Source organism: Grammomys surdaster, unplaced genomic scaffold (assembly GCF_004785775.1).
Source record: "Grammomys surdaster isolate TR1022 unplaced genomic scaffold, NIH_TR_1.0 126531, whole genome shotgun sequence".
Taxonomy (NCBI): Eukaryota; Metazoa; Chordata; class Mammalia; order Rodentia; family Muridae; genus Grammomys; species Grammomys surdaster.
This window is the reverse complement of record NW_021621323.1, coordinates 13,622,437-13,644,265: the sequence shown is the minus strand read 5'-3', so window position 1 is coordinate 13,644,265 and position 21,829 is coordinate 13,622,437. Positions and strand designations below refer to the sequence as shown.

Below are 21,829 nucleotides of genomic sequence, written 5' to 3'. Positions count from 1 at the left end.
TACTGTTTTCAACTCACTGGTTTCAGAAATAATAATGTTGTCCTAAATCTGCCCATGCTCACTACCACTTAGGAACCTATGAAAGCATAAAGTAGGCTAGTGGTTTAAAGGAGATAAAAGCTTGGCAGTTATTAACTGTGAATCTACACTCTTGCATTGGTGTAGGTGCCGTTGGCCAAGCAATGTGGTTTTGCTATCATTGGTGAATGTGGATTGGGCTAGGTTTACCAGGGCTCTTGCATTCGGGTTGGCTCTCTTGTCCAGCAGGAGTTTGGTTACACGGTAGTGCCCACAGTGTGCAGCAACATGAAGAGCCGTCAGATAATCCAGGGTGACGTCATCAACAGGCGCCTTGTGCTGTAGCAGGTGCTTCACACATTCCACGTGGTCCCCCTGTGCAGCCATGTGAAGCGGAGACAGCCCATTCTGCACATTGAAACAAAGAAACACCAAGTCCATGTTTTATTTGTGACTCTTACGGTGGGAGACCTGACAAAGTCAACCTTGATCTGTAACACAGCTGGAGGCAGGAGAAATAACTCTCCCTGAATATCTGAATGTAGAACAGATTACTTTAGATAAAGGGGGAAGAAAAGCGTGTGTTTAATATTATGATCATAATAATCTTTAGCAATGTTGTTCATAATATTCAGCTTAATTCTACAAATTATGAGAACAGTATTCGATATATAGAGTGACTGCTCATGCACCAATCACTTATATATATAACTATATAAAGCAATGTACATTCGATGATCTTTCTGCCTGCATTTCTTTACATATAAGCAAGAGTAGGTTGGTAAATGAGAGAAAAGTGTATGTATGCATCAAAGCAGTAAGAAACATTTTCCCATATCTTAGGTTTAGGGTTCAGGGAAAATTCTGAGATCCAATAATAGTCTGAGACTTACTTTAAAGTAGGAAGGAAAAGACAGGAACATGCTAGAAGGGCATGAAGCCAAGGTAAACCTCATGTCAATGACCTTGTGGCTCTCAAATTTGGAGATAGTCTAGATTTGTGATTTATATTTAATTATAGCCTCAAACCGCTTTGGCTTTGGTTACAAAGGCAGTCAATAGTAAAACTTAAAAGACCAGGGTAAGCCATTCTTCATGAGCAGTCTAAGTAAAAACAACTCCTTATTTTGTGGAGCTGGTTCTCGTCTTCCACCTTCACATGGGTTGCTTGACAAGTGCTTTTTACTCTACTGAGCCATTTGTATTCCCCAACCCCCTCTTATTTTTAAAAGCTAGGTAAATAAACAGCAAGGAAACATTACATAATTAGGAAAAATCAGAAGGACATTGTTCATTCAAGAAACTATGGTATTGTTTGTGCTTAATAACCACACAGGTACTGTCAAATATAATTTGTTGATCAAATAACTATTTTGCTAACTATGATATCAGCACAAAGAAATAAAAACTATGCATGTGTAATGTGACAGAAAAGGCCAACAGGCCAACATTGTCAACAAGAAAGACAACTTCAATAGTGAGAACAGCCACAATCAATATATGAAAGTCTTAATTGTGGTTGTCTGTGGGTGGAACAGTTCAAGGGAATTAAAAATAATATTTGTTTCTGAAGTTAATTGCCTTAGGAATCATTGCTTTGATATTTAGAAACCCATTAAATAGACTTTGAAAAGAAGAGCAGGTAGTTCATATGGGAAGGGAAGATAATGTCAAAGTTCAGATAAAACAAATGTAGCAATTTACAAGGTTTGGACAATGTGTAGAGTGCTCGTCGTCAGCAAGTTCCATCATTTGCTGATGCTGTTTAATCCACTTGAAGGTTATGTGCTAAACTGGTCACCACATCCTCCATATTCCTCCTGTCCTCCATTTCAGGCTTATTCAGCATTATTTTTAGTACTGCAGAAGCCTCCCTACAGAAGACCCTCCTCCCACCCTACCTATACTCCCAGGAGACACTGTTTCTTGGTGCAGACTCACATCTGCCTAACATTTTCCTGCTACCTCTCTCAGCCTTTCCTTCTACCCTCTCTCCACTCCTTTATGTCACTCACAGATTCTCACAAACAGTCTTTACCAGGACCCCACAGCCACCACAATTGCCATGGATCCAGAGTTTGCAACAGAAACCACTGAACAGAACATCCAACCAACAAATACAAGACCATATATCTACAACATGAAATCCTTCAAACATCATTACACCAGATGCCTAGGTCCCAATGCAAAGCCAAACATGTACTGCCAAGACAATATACATCGTCCAGAAGTCAGAAACCCTATATAGCAATAGTCCCCAAGGAATGTAATTTAGGTGAAACACAAGACAAGGACTTCAAAATAACAATTATGAATATATTCAGAGATCTTAAAATATGACTGAATGTCTTAATGAAGACCATGAAAACGCAAACATTTAAATGATATACTAAAAACAGTTCAAGACATAAAAATAGAAATATAATCACTAATGAAAACCCAAATTGAAATAAAACTGGAAATAAAAAAAAACCTTAGGATATCAAACAAAATCCTCAGAGGTAAACCTGTCAGGGATTACAAGACATGGGAGAGAGAATTTTAGATCTTGAAGACAAGGAAGAAGAAATGAATAGCTCAGTCCAAGAAGATGTTAAATCTAAAAAAAAAAAAAAAAATTCAGGAAATCTGGGACACTATGAAAAGATCAAACCTATAAATAGTAGGCATAGAAGAATAAGAAGAAACCCAGGTCAAAGGCATAGAAAATATTTTTAATAAGACCATAGAAAAATTTTCTCCAGTCTAAAGAAAGATATGCCTACCAAGGTACAAGAAGCATAGAGAATACCAAACAGACAGGACAAGAAAAGAAACTCCACATTATACATAACAACCAAGGCGTAAATGTTCAGAACAAATGAAAGATATTAAAAGCTCTGTGAGAGAAAGGCCAAGTCACATAGAGGCAGACTCATTAGAATAACACCTGACTTCTCAATGGAGTCTGTGCAAGCTAGAAGGACATGGTGGTATGTTATACCATCTCTAAGAGACAACAAAAGCCATCCCAGACTACTATACCTGACGATTTGGCAAAAAGAGTATAAAAGACAGAAGGTAAACAAATATAAGCTCTCTGGATTGGAGCCACACATGAAAGACATCAACAGACAGTAAGGAGATGAGTGTGTCTTAAGGTAGTGAATGAGGAGGGTGAATAAGGAGAAGGGTTCAGAGGAATAAGAGACTTCATGAAAGAGATCAGGCATTGTTAGAAGGGCTGGGTAGACAGGATTGCCTTGGATGTGTGTAATGTGTTCAGAACAGCTGGGTCGCAGAAAGAACAGAAGGCAACGATTCGAGGGGGATGTGTTGTAACTATGAGGCTTAGGGTTTAAAGATACATATGGAAAGAAAAGGTGACGGAATGCAGAGTGAGAGAAAAAGAGCCCAGCATGATATGAGGGTATTCTGTATGAGAAACTGAACGAATGAGGTCCCCATGAATGAAGATACATGATTCAAAGAGGTTATGTTTAGGGGTGGGCAAAATATCATGAATTTGCTTTTTCACTTAATTGGAGCTGCCCAGTAAATATCCAAGCAGTCATGGGGAGCTGCCATGAAGATAGACTCCTAGGACTATGCACGTGTGTGCCGTCAGCACATAGGTGCAGCTTAGAGATGAACCACAGGAAATGTCAGAGCAAAGACAGAGTGCGGCCTCAGGAATTGCTAACAGACAGAGAACTGTGAGATAAAGAGGAAGTAGTCACGGAGACAAGGAAGCAGATGCTAGTGACGCAGAAGGAATCCAAAGAAGTATCAGGTCCTAGAAGGCGAATAAGGGAAGCAGTTAGGAAAGGGAGGAGTAGGAGGCTGTGCCAGGTGACATGGAAATAGAACACAGGTTCCATGGGCTCCATGTGCTTCTGTGATTCATGGAACCAGAGAGCTGTGAAAGTGGGAGTTTGTGGATCACCTCCTGCTTGCTTCAGTTTTTCTCAGAGTTGTATGAAGGGGAAAAAAAGATCTCTAAGCAATTTAAAGAAAAAGTGGCTTAGGTAGCAGGGAGCAAGATGGATTACTACAGAATCACAGTGTGATTTGTCAGGCAATGCCTTGGGCTAACCTAAGTTTAGTGATCATGGGTCTGAAGGCAACCCTATCGTAGCTGCCATACTCGATGCAGGAAGGTGATGCGGACTTAGTCAGCGGAGGCCATAGGGAGTGAGTATGGATGTTCAGGGCAGTGGCAGAAAGGGAACTTGGGCTGTGCAGAGGTAAGGGTCCAAGGTGTGAATGGTAACTGAATCTGACTCAGATTGGGGATTTAGAGTGGGGGCCTGAGTCGTAGAAAGGGGGATTGGAGAATGTGAGTTTAGGCATGGGATTACAGAGGCATTAGTCAGCACACGGAGAATTCCTCGTGGATAAGGGAGACGACTCGTTTTGCTGAGAGCTGAAACTTTCAAAAGAATGAGCGGAAATTGTTTCAAGGAGGGAGACAGGATGACTCAAAACTGATAGCCTTGATAGAGAAATGGAGGACACTGTTTTACACACACACACACACACACACACACACCAGCAGCATAGTCCTACTCCGACCTAATCCGTTCATCTGCCCTGAGCCCTTTAAACCTCACTTGATCTTCTCCTTTCTCTCCTGCCCTAAAGATTCTACTTATCTTAAAGATACTTTCTGATTAGCATTCATCTTGCTAGCTTCCTGGTAGCCAGCACAGTACCTGGCACACTGTATCTTCTCCATCCATGATGGACAGATGTGGGAGTGGAGAATCTCTATCCATGATGGATAGATGAAGGGGTATAGCCATGAGGTCAATAACATGAGGTCATACTCTATGCTGGATACTAAGATTTGAATGACTCCTGATTAGACAGGAAGGTCATTTTAAAAATCACACTAAGGTAATCCATACTGCTGTTGGTTGACTATGTATCAATTACAGGTAAACTGTAAACAGGGTTATTTGGAAATTTCTTGGAAAATAATACATGCCTCAGTTTTATATGTATTTTAAAAATTTGGGAGTAACATGACTGGACTGAGATTTTGTTTTGATTTAAATAGCAGTTTATTTCTTCAACAAACATTTTACAATTACTGCTGCATATACTAGTCTAAAATGTTGCATATTTTAAAATATATTTTGCAACATTCACAATATAGAATGATAATAAAAACAATGCAGATAACTTATTTCACTTTATGTATTGTTGTATGTAGTCAGCTTTTGTTGTTGTTTAAATGGCTTGTACAACACATCTTCTAGAGAATGACTGCATTCTCTCTATACATTAAGTGTATACTCTGGTTTGCTTCAAATGACAGCAATGAAATTGTTACTTAAAATATAAATTGAGCTGTGTGTGGTGGCACATGCCTTTAATTCTAGCATTTGGGAGTCAGAGGCAGGCTGAGTTCAAGGCCAGCCTGGTCTACAGAATGAGTTCCGGGACTCCACACAGAAACCCTGTCTTAAAAAACTAATATCTATCTATCTATCTATCTATCTATCTATCTATCTATCTATCTATCTTCCTATCTATCTATCTATCATCTATCTAATATTTGTACATAAAATAATATATAACATATAATAAACACATATATATTAAATACATGTATGGAATTCTTTGTCAAGGTAATATCATTAACACTAGAAGAAAAAGCTTTGAGCTTGTTTAATCCTTTTCTTTTGGGTAAAACTAATTAGAATAATTATGTAATAGTAGAGTTAGTTGATGACATTGATTATTTGCATTATTTCCATTATCATTGTATACTGTGAATATTGCATGCATATACCGTGTGTGTGTGTGTGTGTGTGTGTGTGTGTAGTGAAGATGATTCATGTGTGCCCACTGTCTTGCTTTCTTCACCTTGCCCTATTGCTAGCATTCATGGATATTAGAATTACTAAGGGGTGGGGAAAGGGAGGAACCAGAAGAAAATGTAAAAGGTCTACATTGTCAATTTTTTTATTATATTTAAGAAACTAAAAATTATTTCATTTCCCATTAAATTACTCTGGGTGGTTAGTGTCAATTTATGTTTCATTGTATTTTCTGATAGATATAACAATAAAAAGTAATTTATAAATATTGATAATAAAAACTTCCAAACAATTTACTTACTGTGTGACTTTTATTCACTTGGAAATAGGTTTTCTTTATTGAACACATTAATAAAATGAAACAAAAAGAAACACTCACTGTATTATGCTATAAAGAACAGAATATTTCCCTTATGGTTCTTTAGAGGTAGCTAATCGAAAGATATGCTCTTCCTATTATATTTATTAATCCCTAATGTAGCCAACTAACTCTATTATTAAGCATTTTTCTGATTAGTATTACCCAAAAGAAAAAGACTAAAGAAGCTCAAAGCTTTATCTTCTGACATTAATGGTAGTACCTTGACAGATAATTCCATATGTATTATATAGTTATCTTAGAACATCATAAAAAAATCTTAGCTCATGCAATGTATGAGTCTCATATATACCATTATATTTAATATTCTTATTTTATGTATATGGTTTGTTAAATTTTCATCTACAGAAACAATAGGTTAAAAAACAGGAGACACATAGTGGTATGCATCTGTCACAACTTGATGCTTGTATTTGCTAATTTTAATAATTTGGCAAGTTTGGTATGCATTTCTTATTCCTACTATAATGAATATGTAAAAAAAAATATATATGACTGGTGTTTCAGTTTGAAGGAGAGAGTCTACCCAGAGCTCCTTCCAGTGTCCTCGGATGCCATCTCACTCACAATGACTCACCTTGGTCCTCGCCAGCAAGGGAGCACCTCGTTCCAGCAGCAGCTCCACCACTTGGTCATGCCCACTTCGTGCAGCACAGTGAAGTGGTGTCAGCCCGTCCTGACAAGAGAGGTAAGAAATGAAGCCTGACTTCACACTTCTTCAAAAACAAACGAGCAATAAAAAACAAGATTGTGTCTATCACTACAGACAAGCGAGAGGTTCTGAAATTTGATCCTAAGGACCTGATGAAGACAACAAAACGGTGGTTACTTACGAGAGAGAGAGAGAGAGAGAGAGAGAGAGAGAGAGAGAGAGAGAGAGAGAGAGAGACAGAGACAGACAGAGAGAGACAGAGAGAGACAGAGAGAGAGACAGAGAGAGAGAGACAGAGAGAGAGAGACAGAGAGAGAGAGACAGAGAGAGAGAGAGACAGAGAGGCAGACAGAGAGACAGAGAGAGAGGCAGGCAGACAGACAGAGACAGGAAGAGACAGACAGAGAAGTAAAAGAATAGACAGATTATGATATAGAGAATTAGTAAGTAAAACAATAGTGCCCATCCCACTATGTTCCAATATAGATGGGCTGCATTGGAACAGGCTGACTTCCAGTCAAGGGTTTGCATACCCCAGGAGATGAAAGGCACAGAGTGCAGCATTTATGGGACTCTAGTATCCTGCTCACATGGAATCGGAGCTGGGGATTGCACTATTATTCCATTTGATTTTGGGTTTCTGTATGTTGCTTTTATTTAAAAATTCTTCTTGCACTAATTTGTTTATGAATATGATCCTTTAAACTGTAACTACTTTGTTAAATTTTCCAAATGTGTTCTGTGCTGCCCTGACATTTCTTCATAATCTTTTAAGATTTAAAATTTTTAAAGAAAAAAAGTTATATAACTCTTTCAAAAATGAAATTTATTATTAACAAATGGAATTAAATGACGTCAACTAATATATCTCAAACTGGACTATGAGTTGTTTATATACCTTCTTAGCTAAATACTTTCAGGGGTAACTTCTGGCTCTTGATAACCCTCTGGATGCCCTCTGTTTCTTATCTTACCTGGAGGGATCCAGGGTAGCAGGAGCAAAAGGAAGAGTGGGTGGAAAATGAAAACTAGGAGGCAAAATCACTTTAGAGACTACCAGGAAACAGTGAAAGAGAAGGGAACACAGCATGACTAAATGAGCCTGCTGATGTGACACTTCAGTAAAACGGTCAAGACTGTTTAAGGACAGAAACATACAAGATGGGTACACTGAAAAGAGAATAGTTGAGAAGGTTTCGGCTTTGATTTGTCTAGAAGGCTGATGGCCAGTCTTTCAGGTCTATGTTTCCAAAGTCGTCTTGCCAAGCTCTATCTTCCTTATAAGAACAACAGTTCCAGGGGTGGCCACGCTCTGCATTCCTGTGCTAGATCTTTTCAGTCTGATCTCCAGACTCACTGTCCCAGGTTATCTCTGTACCGGATCTGCCATACCCTTGGGCTGCTGGTTGGGTTTGACCCAGGGGATAGGCATGGGGACATGGGAGGGAAGCTAAAGAGTCTTCCAATCCTGACTGAGGGCTTCTGCTAAGCATTCCTGCACATGCCATCTCTAGATAATATTTCTTAAAGTTACAGAAGCTTCTTCTACTCCCACTCGTCAGGGTTCCACTTGCAATGTTCTTGGCTCCCAGAACACTGTACTGGTCATTGAGCCTGCCTAATATGCTTCCCACGATACCATAAAACTCTTTTGTGTGGGAGCATACCTGTGTGTTTGTGTGCATGTGACTAGGCATACATGTCTGTACGAAGACTAAAGGTGATTCTCCATTGTCCTTCATTAGGAACCATCCAGCTCTGTTTTGAGACTAGGTCTCTCACTTGACCCAAGGCTCATGAACTAAGCTAGGCCTGCTGGCTGGAATCCCCAACCTGTCCCTACCTCCCTAGAACTGGGATTATAATTTTCTATTGCCATACCTAACCTGTCGTATGGGTTCTGGCAATCAAACTCAGGTCATTGGGTATTGTAGCAAGCACGTTACCAAAGGAGTTCTTTAACCAGCTCCCATAAATAGATTCTAATTACCTTATTAATTTTGAGTGCCCCCCCAAGGTGCTTTCATCATACACACTTTCCTCAGTAAAATCAGATATAGACACACACACTGGCCTCTCTACTGTGAATGATTTGGCAAAGTTTACTCAGTTAACACTAGGGAAGAATCACCTGTCTAGCTGGTAGCTCAGAATTGCTTTGTATAATCCTTTCTTTCCTTATCTTTTCCTGTCCTCACCCTCTGACTGTGCTATTTTTCCAGTAATGGATGCTGAAATCAGATCAGTGTTATAAAAATGCTGTGTGTCCTAGCTCATGTTACATAATTGTGCCAAAATCCATTTCATCCTTTTAGCAATCTCATTTCTTAAATTAAGGTCTTCATACTTCTCAATAAAACAATATATGTTTTGTAAGTTGTTGGGAATGGGAATAAGATGATATTTCTAATATATTTAGGAAAGTACATAGAGCATCAGACACACAGGACAATTATAAGTATTACCTCTCCCCGATTATCTCTTCTAATAAGGAGGAATGTTCCAGTTTTCTGATGTGTTTTATTCAATGTCCTTTAGTGTTTTGTGTACTTTTATTGTTGACATTGAAATATTTTTTAAATAGAATCTTCCTATGGGGTAGCTCTATATTTAAATAATGAATAAGTTTTAAAACAGAAACGAATAATGACCTCAATAAAACCCAAATTAATAGTCTCATTTTAACTAGCTATAAAATTTATAGTTTAAAGTATGGAGTTTTAGACATTAACAAAGGGCTCTGGTTTAAATGTCTCAGAATTTAACACTAAAGTCTGTCAGTAATGAGTCTTCCAAAATGCCAAATACTTCAATGGCTCAAAACAGTAGAGACAGTGGGGAGGAACCGGGGGGGGAAGGTTTATTTTTTATTCAAACAAAACCTCTATAAATTTTGCTTTTCTCCCCATAATGAAAAACCCAAGCCTGTGAAATGGGGAGAGCAGGTGACAGAGAATTCTAGATGGAAGGCACTATATTGTGATTATTTGTGGACAATTTGATTGCTAGAAATCACTTAAAATTATGATAATTAAGATTTTTAAATTATGAGTATAAAATCCCTTTTATAATGAGAGTCTAAAATTAAGCATTTTCTATTTCAAATATACTTTAACAGATGAGAAAAAAAACCCTCAATTCTATTATCTTAGTAATCAAGTATTGTAGTTCCAGAATGGGCCTCTCAATCCCAGGTCACCATTCTTGTGTTTAGGCTTCACTTCAGATTTGGAAAGAGGGGCATGACCCTTTTAGCTGTGAGCAGGGTATAACACTCTAACAATGCTGTAAACCACTGTTACTTACACACAACGAATGTTTAGCTCGTGGGTTGGAAGCTTACCACCATTCAACATTGTACACCATCCCACGTGTGCTGAATGAAGCTAGCTCACAGAAAATACAAAAATATCACTTTAATATCCCATGCTAATTCTGCTTATGGGGACACCATGTTAATAGCTCTCAGTGGATAATGGACAGAATATTTATTCGATAGAAGTCAACAAGGGAAAATTCTACAAACCAAGCCATTTCATTTTACCATTTTTTTTAAAAAAAAAACCTATTATTCAATATTCACCAGAATACAGAATCCCTTGAGACCAGTGGTCAGCCCCTATCTCTCCCAAACAAGGATAGGGCACCACACTTTGGACAGAGAAAAAGGGCCTGACTCTGCTACCCTTGAACAAAGGTCTTAAGAGAAATGAAGAGTTGTTTGTTCGTTTGATTTTTTCTTTTTTTGTCCCCCTGGGGACGTTTTAGGAGTTAATGCAAAACCAGAATTTTTTGCCTAGGTATAGCTTGTAGAAGCTAAACAACTGGCAGCTTCAAGATTGATGAATGAGTTGGCTTTGACTCCTATGGTTGGAACTGTGAGAATGTGAAGCCCCAGAATGTAAAAATGTCTAGAGAAAAACACATGCTCTAACTATGGTGGTCTTCAATAGGCTTTGCTCATCACATGATTTAGGAGGGTTTTTGGTTTAGTTTGTTTGTTTTGTTTTGGGAGTGTTTTTCTTTTCTTTTCTCTTCTGCTTGCTTATTTGGTTGAGTGGTTTCTTTTTTTTTTAAAGAGATTTTTAAACACCTTCTAACTTAAAACTTTTTTGAGAATTTCCTAAATGCATGCTGTATTTCCACCCATGCCTTTCCCCACTTCTACTCTTCCTGTGGCCACGCCTTGGACTCAAACTCATGACCTCTTCTTCTTTATTATACACACACACACACACACACACACACACACACACACACACACACACCATGGCTGAATCACAGCTGAATCTCTTTAGAGTAGCTCATATGCACACACCTTGAGAGCTGCCCTCTTGGGATTGGAGAATGTACCACGGGCTTGTGTCTTGGGAAGATGGCAGCTGTCATTTGCCTGTATGTGTCATCTCTACAAAAAACCCTTTAAAACTTCCTGCATCTGGACTGGCATGTCAACTGATGTTATGAAGTTCTTGTCTAGGTGACAATGTTTTTAGATTTCATGGGTGCAGTTTCCCTCTCATATATAGAAGACGTGTGTGTGTGTGTGTGTGTGTGTGTGTGTGTGTGTATGTGTGTTGAAATAGTATTTGGGGAGATTGCTTCTTCTGTTTGTTGTTGAGACAGGAACTCTCTACATAGACCAGGTTGGCCTCAGACTCATTCTGCAGCCTAGGCTGACTTCAGAAAAATAACCTTGGCATTTTTCTGCTCTTCTCTGACTAAGTACTAGGTCTACATGTGTACAGCACCATACTGAGATTTCAAATGTAAAGTACTAGGCCTGGCTCAATTTTGTGTTTCAAAAATACTTTAAATTTTTGTGAAGTCTCTTACTAGCCAACTCTATTTAAGAAAGCTAATATTAAAATTTTATATGTGTATGCTAGACATCTAAACCAGGGCTTTATGCAACGTAGGCATGCATTGTATGACCTACATCTCCAATTTATTAAGAAAAATAACGCATCTGGGAGTTAATCCTCATACAACCCAACCTCCTGATGTTAGGGAGTACTATTAGCTACATTCCAAGGTCACAAAAAATGTCAGGACTATCTAGCTTCATGAATGGCAGAATTTGAAAAAAGGCAGCTTGCCTTTAGAATCTGTTTTTAACATATTAGTTTATTTGCTATGTGTCTGTTTGAGATGTTTGAATGTCATTTTATTTCAGAGCTCAAAAACGAATGAAGGACTCCACTTCTACTGAGATTAAGGTACACCTTGACGATTGTCTGCTGTCCTTCTGTCAGCGTGACAGCAAACCTCTTGCTCCAATGACTGTAGCACTACTGAAGGAAATGACTGATAGGTTCAACAGTTAGATGCATGAAGCTGCCAATATGCACGAAAGGACTTTATGCAAAAGACACAATCTCCCAGCCTGAAGGTACCAGTCAATTTGCCTCCTTGATGACTATCCACAGGAGAACCAAGTGAGTGTCATCTTTGATCTTTCTTCCCAGAAACTGAGCAAGGAAACCTATCTCACTAAGGGGCTAGTGGTCAGCTTCTCTAGGCATTGATGAGCAAACATTAATTTCATCTTACTAATTGGAAGCTTTAAATGTTTTGTGAGATTGAAATCAAACCCAGGACCAATTCCCTTGAAAATACGCTGCTTGTGTTTGCTGAGAAGTGTTACAAATGGGGCATGGGAGGCTGCAGGAATTAAGAGTGATGGGAGAGTTAAGCTGCAGAGACACTCACCCTAGTTTTGGCATCGATCTGACCACCTCGATCCAGAAGGAGCTTCACCATATTGGTGTTTCCACGTTTGGAAGCCACATGCAGGGGAGTGATTCCATTCTATTCCGTGTGATAAAAAAGAAACAAACACAGCAGGTTGGGTATGGAAGGGCATGTCATGGCTCTCTAGCAAAGGGTATAAGGGGTTGTGATCTGTGTGGTAACTTGACCCATAATATCTGAGGTTCAATAGACTTGATCATAATGAACAAATAACACCATAGACCATGAATGCTAAATGTTAGAAAAAAAATTGAACAAAAATGTGTGTTAGTCAAGAACTACAATACACACATTGACTGTAAAGCTACAGTTAAGACACAGAAGGAGAACATCTGTGTAGTAGAAGCAGATCCCAGGAAAATGTCTCTCATGCACCGTAGAGATTGAAACCTCAAAGTTTTATACATCTAAAAATAGAATAAAATATGTATGTTAATATTCACTGGTAATTATTCTTTGAAACATCTTCAGGATGATTCATAGAGAGAAACAACTGGAATATAGCACAATATAGACTCAGAACAAAAGAATTTTTTTCCAAACAAGATTTCACTATGTAGCTCAGGCTAGCCTAGAACTCGCCTTATAACCTTGGATGGCCTTAGGCTAGAAATTCTCCTGCCTGAGCCTACATACTCCTAGGATTACAGATGTATACCACCATTCATGGCTTGTGCAGAAGACTTCCAAGGACTACACTAGTATACACAAAACTTATATTTGTCTTATGAGATATCAGATGTTATCATATGGTAAGGATATGTGTCTGTTTTATGTCATAATTTTCCAAATATTTAAATACTGTATCAAATGAATCAAGATAAATACCATCCAAAATATGAATATTTTGCTGTCATGTAAATGAATTTTCTAACAGAAGTAGGCCATTAAATGCTTGATTCCATGTGCTATCTTCCTGTGTATTTTAGGAAGACACAAGAGTAAAATTTCAATTCATAAACCAACAGAGAAAAAAGTCTCATCCAATTGCTTATCCACTTGTACCCATATAATTTGTGGTTAATATTCTAACACTATCCATTGACTGGAAGCTGATAATTCATGATTTTGTTTTGTTGGTATCGTTTTATAGTATAACAGTCAAAAGTCATGCCAAAATTAGCCTCCTCGACTACTGACACATTTGTATTTTATTTTCATTGTCTATGTATTCTGCCCTCAGAGGCCCAAAGTGGACTTTGGCTCCTGTTGAGCTGGAATTGAAGATATGAGCAGCTTAACATGGGTGGGAATCGAACTCTTGGCTCTGGAAAAGCAATAAACACACGCAACAACCATCTCTATACCTCCCAGATCCTTATGTTTAAGTTATTGGGTTGTGATATCATTCCATGATTAACACAGTGGAAAAACTTCAGAATCTTCAGAATGGAAGAAGGGCAGTTAAATATGAAGCCTTATTAGAAGCCATTTTATTTACTTTCCTAAAATACACGTGCACTGATACCACGTACCCTGGCGGTGAAGTCCACAGCAGCTCCCCGGTTTAGAAGAAGAGTCGCCACGTTCACATTCCCATAGTGTGCAGCTATGTGCAAAGGGGTGAAGCCACTCTAGGGAAGGAAAAAAAGCGTGAGTAGGGGTATGCCTAACACTACAGAAGGCAATCACTGATTAACCAGAAAAAGTACAGGGTAACTGCCTGCCAAGCACATGAGAAACAAAATCCATGGAATAAACGTCTTCATACCACTCTATAGTTTAGTGCTATAAGAGAGAAATAAATACTCTACACTTACCAGCAAGTTAATTTTTAATTTAAGAGGCTAGTTATCTATACAAAACTGTTTCCTGAGATTATTTAGCTTATTAGGGGAAAACAGATTTTGATGAAGCCAAATAAACTTTTAAATACAGGATTAACAATTATTAATAAATGTTTTAATCAAAGATAAAAAACCCAGTGTTTTTGTTATAGTTTTGTATTATATTTTCATGTGTAAGGGTGGAGTGGGGTGGGGGCTATGCACAGTTGTGTGTGTGTGAGGATGTGGGGGTGGGGTGGGGGTTATGCACAGTTGTGTGTGTGTGAGGATGTGGGGGTGGGGTGGAGGTCATGCACAGTTGTGTGTGTGTGAGGATGTGGGGGTGGGGTGGGGGTCATGCACAGTTGTGTGTGTGTGAGGATGTGGGGGTAGGATGGGGGCTATGCACAGTTGTGTGCGTGTGAGGAGATGAGCTAGGTCTTCTGTTCTATGCTGTTTCACCTTTTTCTCTTGAGACAGGGTCTTTCACAAAACCTGGAGTTAGATGGCAACCAGTAAGCATGAGCAATCCTCCATTTCTGCCCTCTTTGCACTAGGTTACACGATTACATATGAACACATCCAGCTTTTTTTTCCAGAAAACTGGAACTGGGAGTCCTCATTTTTGTACATCGAGTGCCTTTACCCAGTGAGGCATCTTCCAAACCCATTGGATTTTTTTTTTTTAAGCATTGGTTGGTATTTTCTTTCAGGAGTCTGAAAATTTCTCAGAAAAAAATAATGACCAGTTCATTCTACGGCATGCACGCTGATTTCCTATCCTTTTCACTGCTGTTTAGGCAGACTATGATTTATAGTGAAAAAGAATTTAAAGACCCAGATTAAACAGCTTTTCCTCCTATTGGGTTGCATTGTCCAGCCTTGGTATGAGGGCTTCTGAATCTTGTTTTATCATGTTTATTTGTTGTCTTTTGGAGATCTGATTTTTTTTCTGTAGAGAAACAGAGGGGGACTCGATCTGGAAGGGATGGGGCTGGGAGGAGTGGAGAAAGGGGAAACTGTGGTTGGGACGTATCATATAAGAAGAATCTATTTTCAATTTTTAAAAAATGTTTGCAATCAATATGAAAATGAAATAAAGAAAAAGGTTCAGTCCAATACAATTTTGGATATAAATTAAATATAATTGTCACTAAAATATAATTAAAATAACCACATTGAAGGAATGATGTGGGTAGAGATATATTTTATTTCCCAAATGCTTCAAAATTCTGAAAATCAAATTAAATCATTTCTTTTTCTGATGAAGATGAAGTTAGATTACTTTAGCTGTTCTTCACAATAGATGTATATCAGTTCTTTTCTTATTAAAATGCTCAAAGAACTGATAATTTTCCTTACTCTACACTTTTCACTATTTAATTTAAAAAGATGGAGAAACAAACAACATTCACTGGGTAACAAACCACAGTCTGTAGGTCATTTCCTATTCTATTCTACTGAAGTGGATTTTAATTTGCACTTTATTGCTTCTATGAAATATTCTACAAGCCACACCAGCTTTTATGGACTCTGTGTATAGAATTTGTGTGTACAGAATTTGGTGATACTGTTTTCTAATATTAAGCTAAACATTTAGATAGCTTACATAACAGAAGACTACCTATGCATTCAGTAACATTAATTGTAAGTAAGTTTTAACTGTGCAGAAGCAAGATGTAGAAATAAGAATAGTAACTGTGAATTCAGTCCCTACAAACATGACCCAGATTACTTTATTCTGCATGTAGGTGATGTATCCATGCCAAAACTTACAGGAAAATCATTACAAAAACCCATAATTATTTTATAAAATGTCAAATCTTTTTTTCAATTTCATCTTGATATTTCTTGTCACCCAGACATTCCAAATACATGTCTATTATTATTGTAACAGTTTCTTCAGAGATTGAAACACTTCAACTTGCAGGGGAGACTTTGAAATGTAGGAAGATAAACAACACAAAAATCGGTTCAGGAAGTCCCTGAAACTGACTAGATCTACTAGACCCCTCCCTGCCAGAGTAAGCAATAAAAGTTGAGTCTCTTTCAGTGGGAGAGGAGGGGCCTAATCCTGTAGAGAATTAATGTCTCAGGGAAGGAGAATGGGGGGGAAGCACCCTCTCAGAGACAAAGGGTAGAGATGGCTGAAGAACTCTGAGAGAGGGAACTGGGAGGGGCAACATTTGGAATATTAATTAATTAATTAATTAAAAATTAATAATTAAAAAGGAAGAGGAAGGAGGAAAGGGGAAGAACAGGAGGAGGAGGAAGAGGAAGAGAAGGAGGAAGAGGAGGAGGAGGAGGAAGAGGACAGGGAGAGGGAGAGGGAGAAGAAGAGGGAGAAGGAGAAGAAGAAGAAGAGGAGGAAGAGAAGGAGGAGGAGGAGGAGGAGGAGGAGGAGGAAGTAGTAGCAGTAGTAGTAGTAGAGGTAGTAGAGCCAGCCTGAAACGAAAGCCAGACCAGCTGCCTGGAAGAAGCCAAAACCAGAGGTATGGACCAGAATCACCTGGAACAGACATTCTCCAACCTATAAAACTGCCTTCAGACTGTGTAGTGAGCTCCAGGTTCCCAGGTTTTGTGAGTTGTCAACCATGCCAGAGGGGGCTTTGGTGACGCAGCTGTCTTTGAATAATTTCTGCTTCTGTAAGTAACACCTCATCTATATGATTGTAAGAAACCCCCAATAAAACTCATTAGTTCACTAAGTTGGAATTTGGTGGTATATGGACTTTGCTTTGCTTTTGGGCTCCCTGTCTGGGGTGAGTAGTTGTGTATGCTATGTCTCACCTGGAAGAGATTTGTCACATAACAATTATTAAAGTTACAGTTTAATTTCAAAATATTGTATTGGTTGATGGAAAATGATTGCCCAATTATTCAAGTACAATAATATTACTTTATAATTTCTAATTAATTAATGCTTTCTTATTGGCCTTAAAGATCATAATGCCTAAAGGCTAATAATTGTTGTTCAACTCTATGTTGGTTTGCACCCTCCACAATGGATAAAAATATCCCCAAAGAGTACCTGAGAAATTAAAGTTAACTTTTGTATGCTTCCAGTCCTGAGCGGTTTCACCAACAGCTGAGTTAAAGTTCCTCCACCCCCAGTGTCATGCACCCAAAAACAAACAAACAAACAAACAAAAGAAGCAGTGCAAATAATTCAAGTAAATTGCCTCTCAGTAGATGAATGTATTAATAAAGAAGATTTGAGAAATATGTCACTTTCTGTGAATGCTGAAGAAATGCCCAAATCTCTACAACCTCTTCAAGTCCCCAGCTCAGTAATGACAAAAACAAAAATTAGTCTAGAGAACCACACCACCAAAAGTTTCCCTTCCTAACCTTACCTCTAAGCATAGATTAATTTTTATAACATACTTTCAATAATGCTTAGGTTGTGACAAAAGGGAGAAAACACATACTGGAACTTATGAACTTAATGTTCTTGTCTCTGATGACCTATTTTCTATGAGAGAAATGATTTAACGGCGTGTATTTTATGATTTACGGGAGGGGGGAAAGCAATTGCTTTGCTCATGATGCGCAGAGCCATTATTGATTATAAACAATGTGGTAAAGAAAAAAATGCAGGGAAAAAAGGGACATCTGCAATTAAATAACAGAAAACAAGCTTCCCGGATTCTTACTTCCCTAAACTCTAGCCTGCACATTTTCCTTAAGAGAAAAAAATTAATATCTTCGCAAAAGTTTCAAAATAAGGCCCACTCACTAAAACATATGCAATAGCATGTTTTAGTTTCATGCTGAACTCGTAAACTATGTAAATAGTTGGCTTAATGATGCTTCAAATATGTTTATCAAATACATTTAAGTTCTCATTCTTTCTTAATTTCAGGATTTTTTTTTTTCTCTAAACGGTTTCCCACTGGTAGAACTTTAATTATTAGTATGAATTAGTGAGCTTTTACTCTAACTGGGCAAAAAGTAACGATAAATAAAAGCAAGGGAAATGTTGGTATAATGGCGATACTGTACCTCGGTTGTCCTGTTCACCATCATCTGAAGCATTGTTTTGTGGGGAAAAGAGGGAAGATGTTACACAATGCAGCATTAAAGGAACAGCAGATCTGCTCACCGCAACTGAGTATTCTATTCCAACAAGACAGAGTGAGAAACGGCAACTCCATTACACAATAGTCATTCTTTCTGACTCTCTCTGTAATTGATGGTGTAGACAGAATGCTGAGTCAAATATCTCAAAGGTGGAAGCTGGTCTTCTGAAGAAAACCATTTAGCCTTAATTTTCTGTTACTGTCTCCCAACAAATAGTAGTCCCCTTCCATCTAAATATACATGGAAATGACTTCTGTGTTTTCCTGACCAGGGTGCTGCATTATCAGCAGTGACTGTTCTTTGGTCATCGCCCAGGAGATGCTGGCAGTCAGAGGAGACCTCTCCACAGATACAGGCTCTTACCTTGGATTGTACATCAGCGTTGTGATCGTTCTGAAGCAGGAGGGCGGCGGACTTGGTGTCATCTTTCCGAGCCGCAATGTGCAAAGCCGGCAGCCTCACCTTTCCTTTGGTGTCATTCTCCAAGAGGATGGCCACTGCCTGGTTGTGCCCCTGCTGGAGTGCCACAGCCAGAGGAGTAAAGCCGTCCTAGAATATAACGTACGTGAATGAGTGAGACTGGCAAGCAGGAAAGAGTGTCTCTGTGAAGAGCAGAAGCAGAGTGGACCGTCATTCGCTGGTAGCTTCATCAGATTGTGTTCCTGATTTCTATTCTTTACACTGGACACCATCTGCATCATAACAAATCCTGCTGATTATGGAATGTGGTCATATTATAGAAGGAGTGGGTAAAATGCATTTATAAGAGGAAAATAAAAATTAGAACAAACACTTAGCTATGGCTACTTATGTAAAGAGAAAGAATGGAAAGGAAATCCAACCAGGAGTGAAATGATGATTTCTGTGGAAAGATGAGTGTGCAATGAACAATGCATTGTCTTGGGGAAGGTAATAACTGCTGTGGAGGGAGTAATTGATACAATTTATGTTGGGATACTGGAGATTTAATGTGACCTAAAGCTGTTTGGTAAATTAGACTAGCCATTAATTTCGCAACCACTTGCATTTTAGATTGATAAGATGATTTCAGTATAAAGTTGCATATGGCAGTCAGCATTTAAAACCCAACTTCTCAATTGTCAACTTAAAAAAGCGGCTCAACACACGACAGCACAAACACTGGAAAGTTAGAACGGTCTCCAGGTATATTTCCAAAACTTGGAAAGTCGTTTTTGCATCTTCAGAAGCAAGTGTTTAGCTCCTGGAAAGGATGGCAAGTGTATTCCTCCTCAATGCTCTGAAGTTTGCAAGCAAATGTTAGAGGTCCCATTCATACAGCAGGAACACAGGTGGGAGACTGTACACTTGAAGTCGTCACTCCAGGGTCAGGGTTAGGAGGAATTCACCCAACTCTGACTACTCACGTGTTTTCAGTATGAATCATTTAAGTGATAACTGTGGAATTTTTGAGGAAAAACAATCTTTTTCAAGTGTATCATACCATGTATGCAACATGAATCATAAATGCAGCATGAATGATAGTAATAGGTAGATAGCATAAACATGCATGCAGCATGAATAGATTGCTAGTTCATTTGAGTATGTTTGAATTTTAAATATAGCACACTGCCTCATAGGGTGGAGGGGTAAAGTTTAGTGTCTTAAGGCAAGGAACAGCAAGCAGCTGCGATATACAGGTGTGTCAGAGCTGGTACTTTGTGAATGAAGGACACGCCCACTGACATCTGCATATTTGGATTTATTTTCCCTAGCACTCCCCAGGAGTCTGTATTAATGGCATCTGGACTTTATTTTTGTTCTGTTTTGTGTTTCCTTAGAGACACAGCCCACAGAGAGGAACTCCAGTAAAAAGATTGTAGCCTTAAATTTTGGCAGAATTTAGAAGGAAGGAAGGGAAAAGAGACATAAAAATGGTGCTGGCTGGACAGGAAACTCCCTTTGGAGGAATAAAAGCTGGATTACAACCACGTGGAATTCATTCTGATCTGTATTTCAGGGAAGAAAACTAACTATGTATAATAATCTGTTAAAATACCTCAATGAACTCTGGGAAAAGAAACCCACCTAAGTTACACAGCTTTGATTACATTTTTTATTTACTAATCTTATTTATAAGAAATTTTAAAGCTAAGCATTTCTTCGTGTGTGTGTGTGTGTGTGTGTGTGTGTGTGTGTGTGTGTGTTTGTGTGTATGCATTTCAATGCCATGTGGAAGGACTGCATAATTATCTGGTTTGTTAAAGTGGATATAGTGTCTGGTTGGTAATTGATTTTTACACATCATTGCTACTCACAAACACAGAAGTGTTCCTTTTTCCTGTCACACTTACTTCAAGGAAACCAAAGAAGATATTTCAGACAGAGCATTAGAGCATCTACTGTTCATCCCTGCAATAGTACTATTCGTTACAGAATGGTATTGTTGGAAGGATTTGTGTGTCCATGTGACTCTCAGTAACCATAAAAGTAGGTGGGGGATCAGTATAAATTTATAAATTTCCAATCATTGTAAGAAGATGACTTTAGTTATTCAATGACATTTTTAAAATGAAATGTAAGACATACTTGTGACAGCTAGAGTTCACCCCACTCTCTTTTGATTCCTTTGCAAGTGCTGAATTAGGTTAAACAGTCAGAGGCTTGAAGCTTCTGCAGTCCACCATATACCTTAGCCTCTGCTGGTGCAGTGATCACTAAGGGCTATTTCTGGAGTCACACTGTGATGCTACTATGATCAACTAGACCAAAAAAGTTGCCCATCTGCTGAGAACATCATGAACTGAGTTCACTGAAAACCCACACTAGCCACACCCTAAGTCCCCTGGGTGGGTGAGAGGATTCTGATGTGAAGGTTTCATCTTATTAACAATTCAGCCTTCAAGGAAAAAGAAGACAGATGGATTCCCTTATGCTGGGACAAATCTTTGAGACACAGTCATTTGTTTTCTGATCATTACTTTAAGATATGCACAGTCTACTCACAGATAAAATTAGTGTCTCAAAGGACAAAAAGGCTCCAGGTTATAAAAAAAAATCTACATATCCATATTGCAAGTGCATAATCTGTGTCTGTGTTACTGAATGCCGAACACAGAAGGATGTCATAAAGGGCAGTTGTATTTTCTAGTTATAATTAAGGTATATATGACATAACACATAACTTAGCGTTGATAGTGACTTCCTCTATGACGAGAATAAACTGTCAGAAAGTGATAGTGAATAGGTACATAAAAGTTACCGCCCTCCCCCTAGCCCCCGCCGCAAAGAATCAGAAGTCAATTTAATACATTTCAGTGACTTTTCTGTCCAGCATGGCATGGAAGGGAATTTGTGTTCACTTTACCTAAAGATGAAACTGTCTGAAAGGAAGAGATACTGGATATTAAGA

General features: G+C 38.5%; 1 protein-coding gene across 2 annotated transcripts in view; it reads right to left on the bottom strand.

Moving 5' to 3' along the window:
• The window catches only part of Ank2 (ankyrin 2), a 567,056-nt gene that overhangs the window by 106,156 nt on the left and 439,071 nt on the right, over nucleotides 1–21,829 (bottom strand). For both annotated transcript variants that reach the window (XM_028760361.1, XM_028760362.1), the window contains 6 exons: nucleotides 18,823–19,008; nucleotides 18,382–18,405; nucleotides 14,086–14,184; nucleotides 12,569–12,667; nucleotides 6,782–6,880; nucleotides 229–426 (listed from right to left, as the gene is read on the bottom strand). In XM_028760361.1, the coding sequence (XP_028616194.1) occupies nucleotides 229–426; nucleotides 6,782–6,880; nucleotides 12,569–12,667; nucleotides 14,086–14,184; nucleotides 18,382–18,405; nucleotides 18,823–19,008 (705 nt within the window). The remainder of the gene's footprint in view (nucleotides 1–228; nucleotides 427–6,781; nucleotides 6,881–12,568; nucleotides 12,668–14,085; nucleotides 14,185–18,381; nucleotides 18,406–18,822; nucleotides 19,009–21,829) is intronic.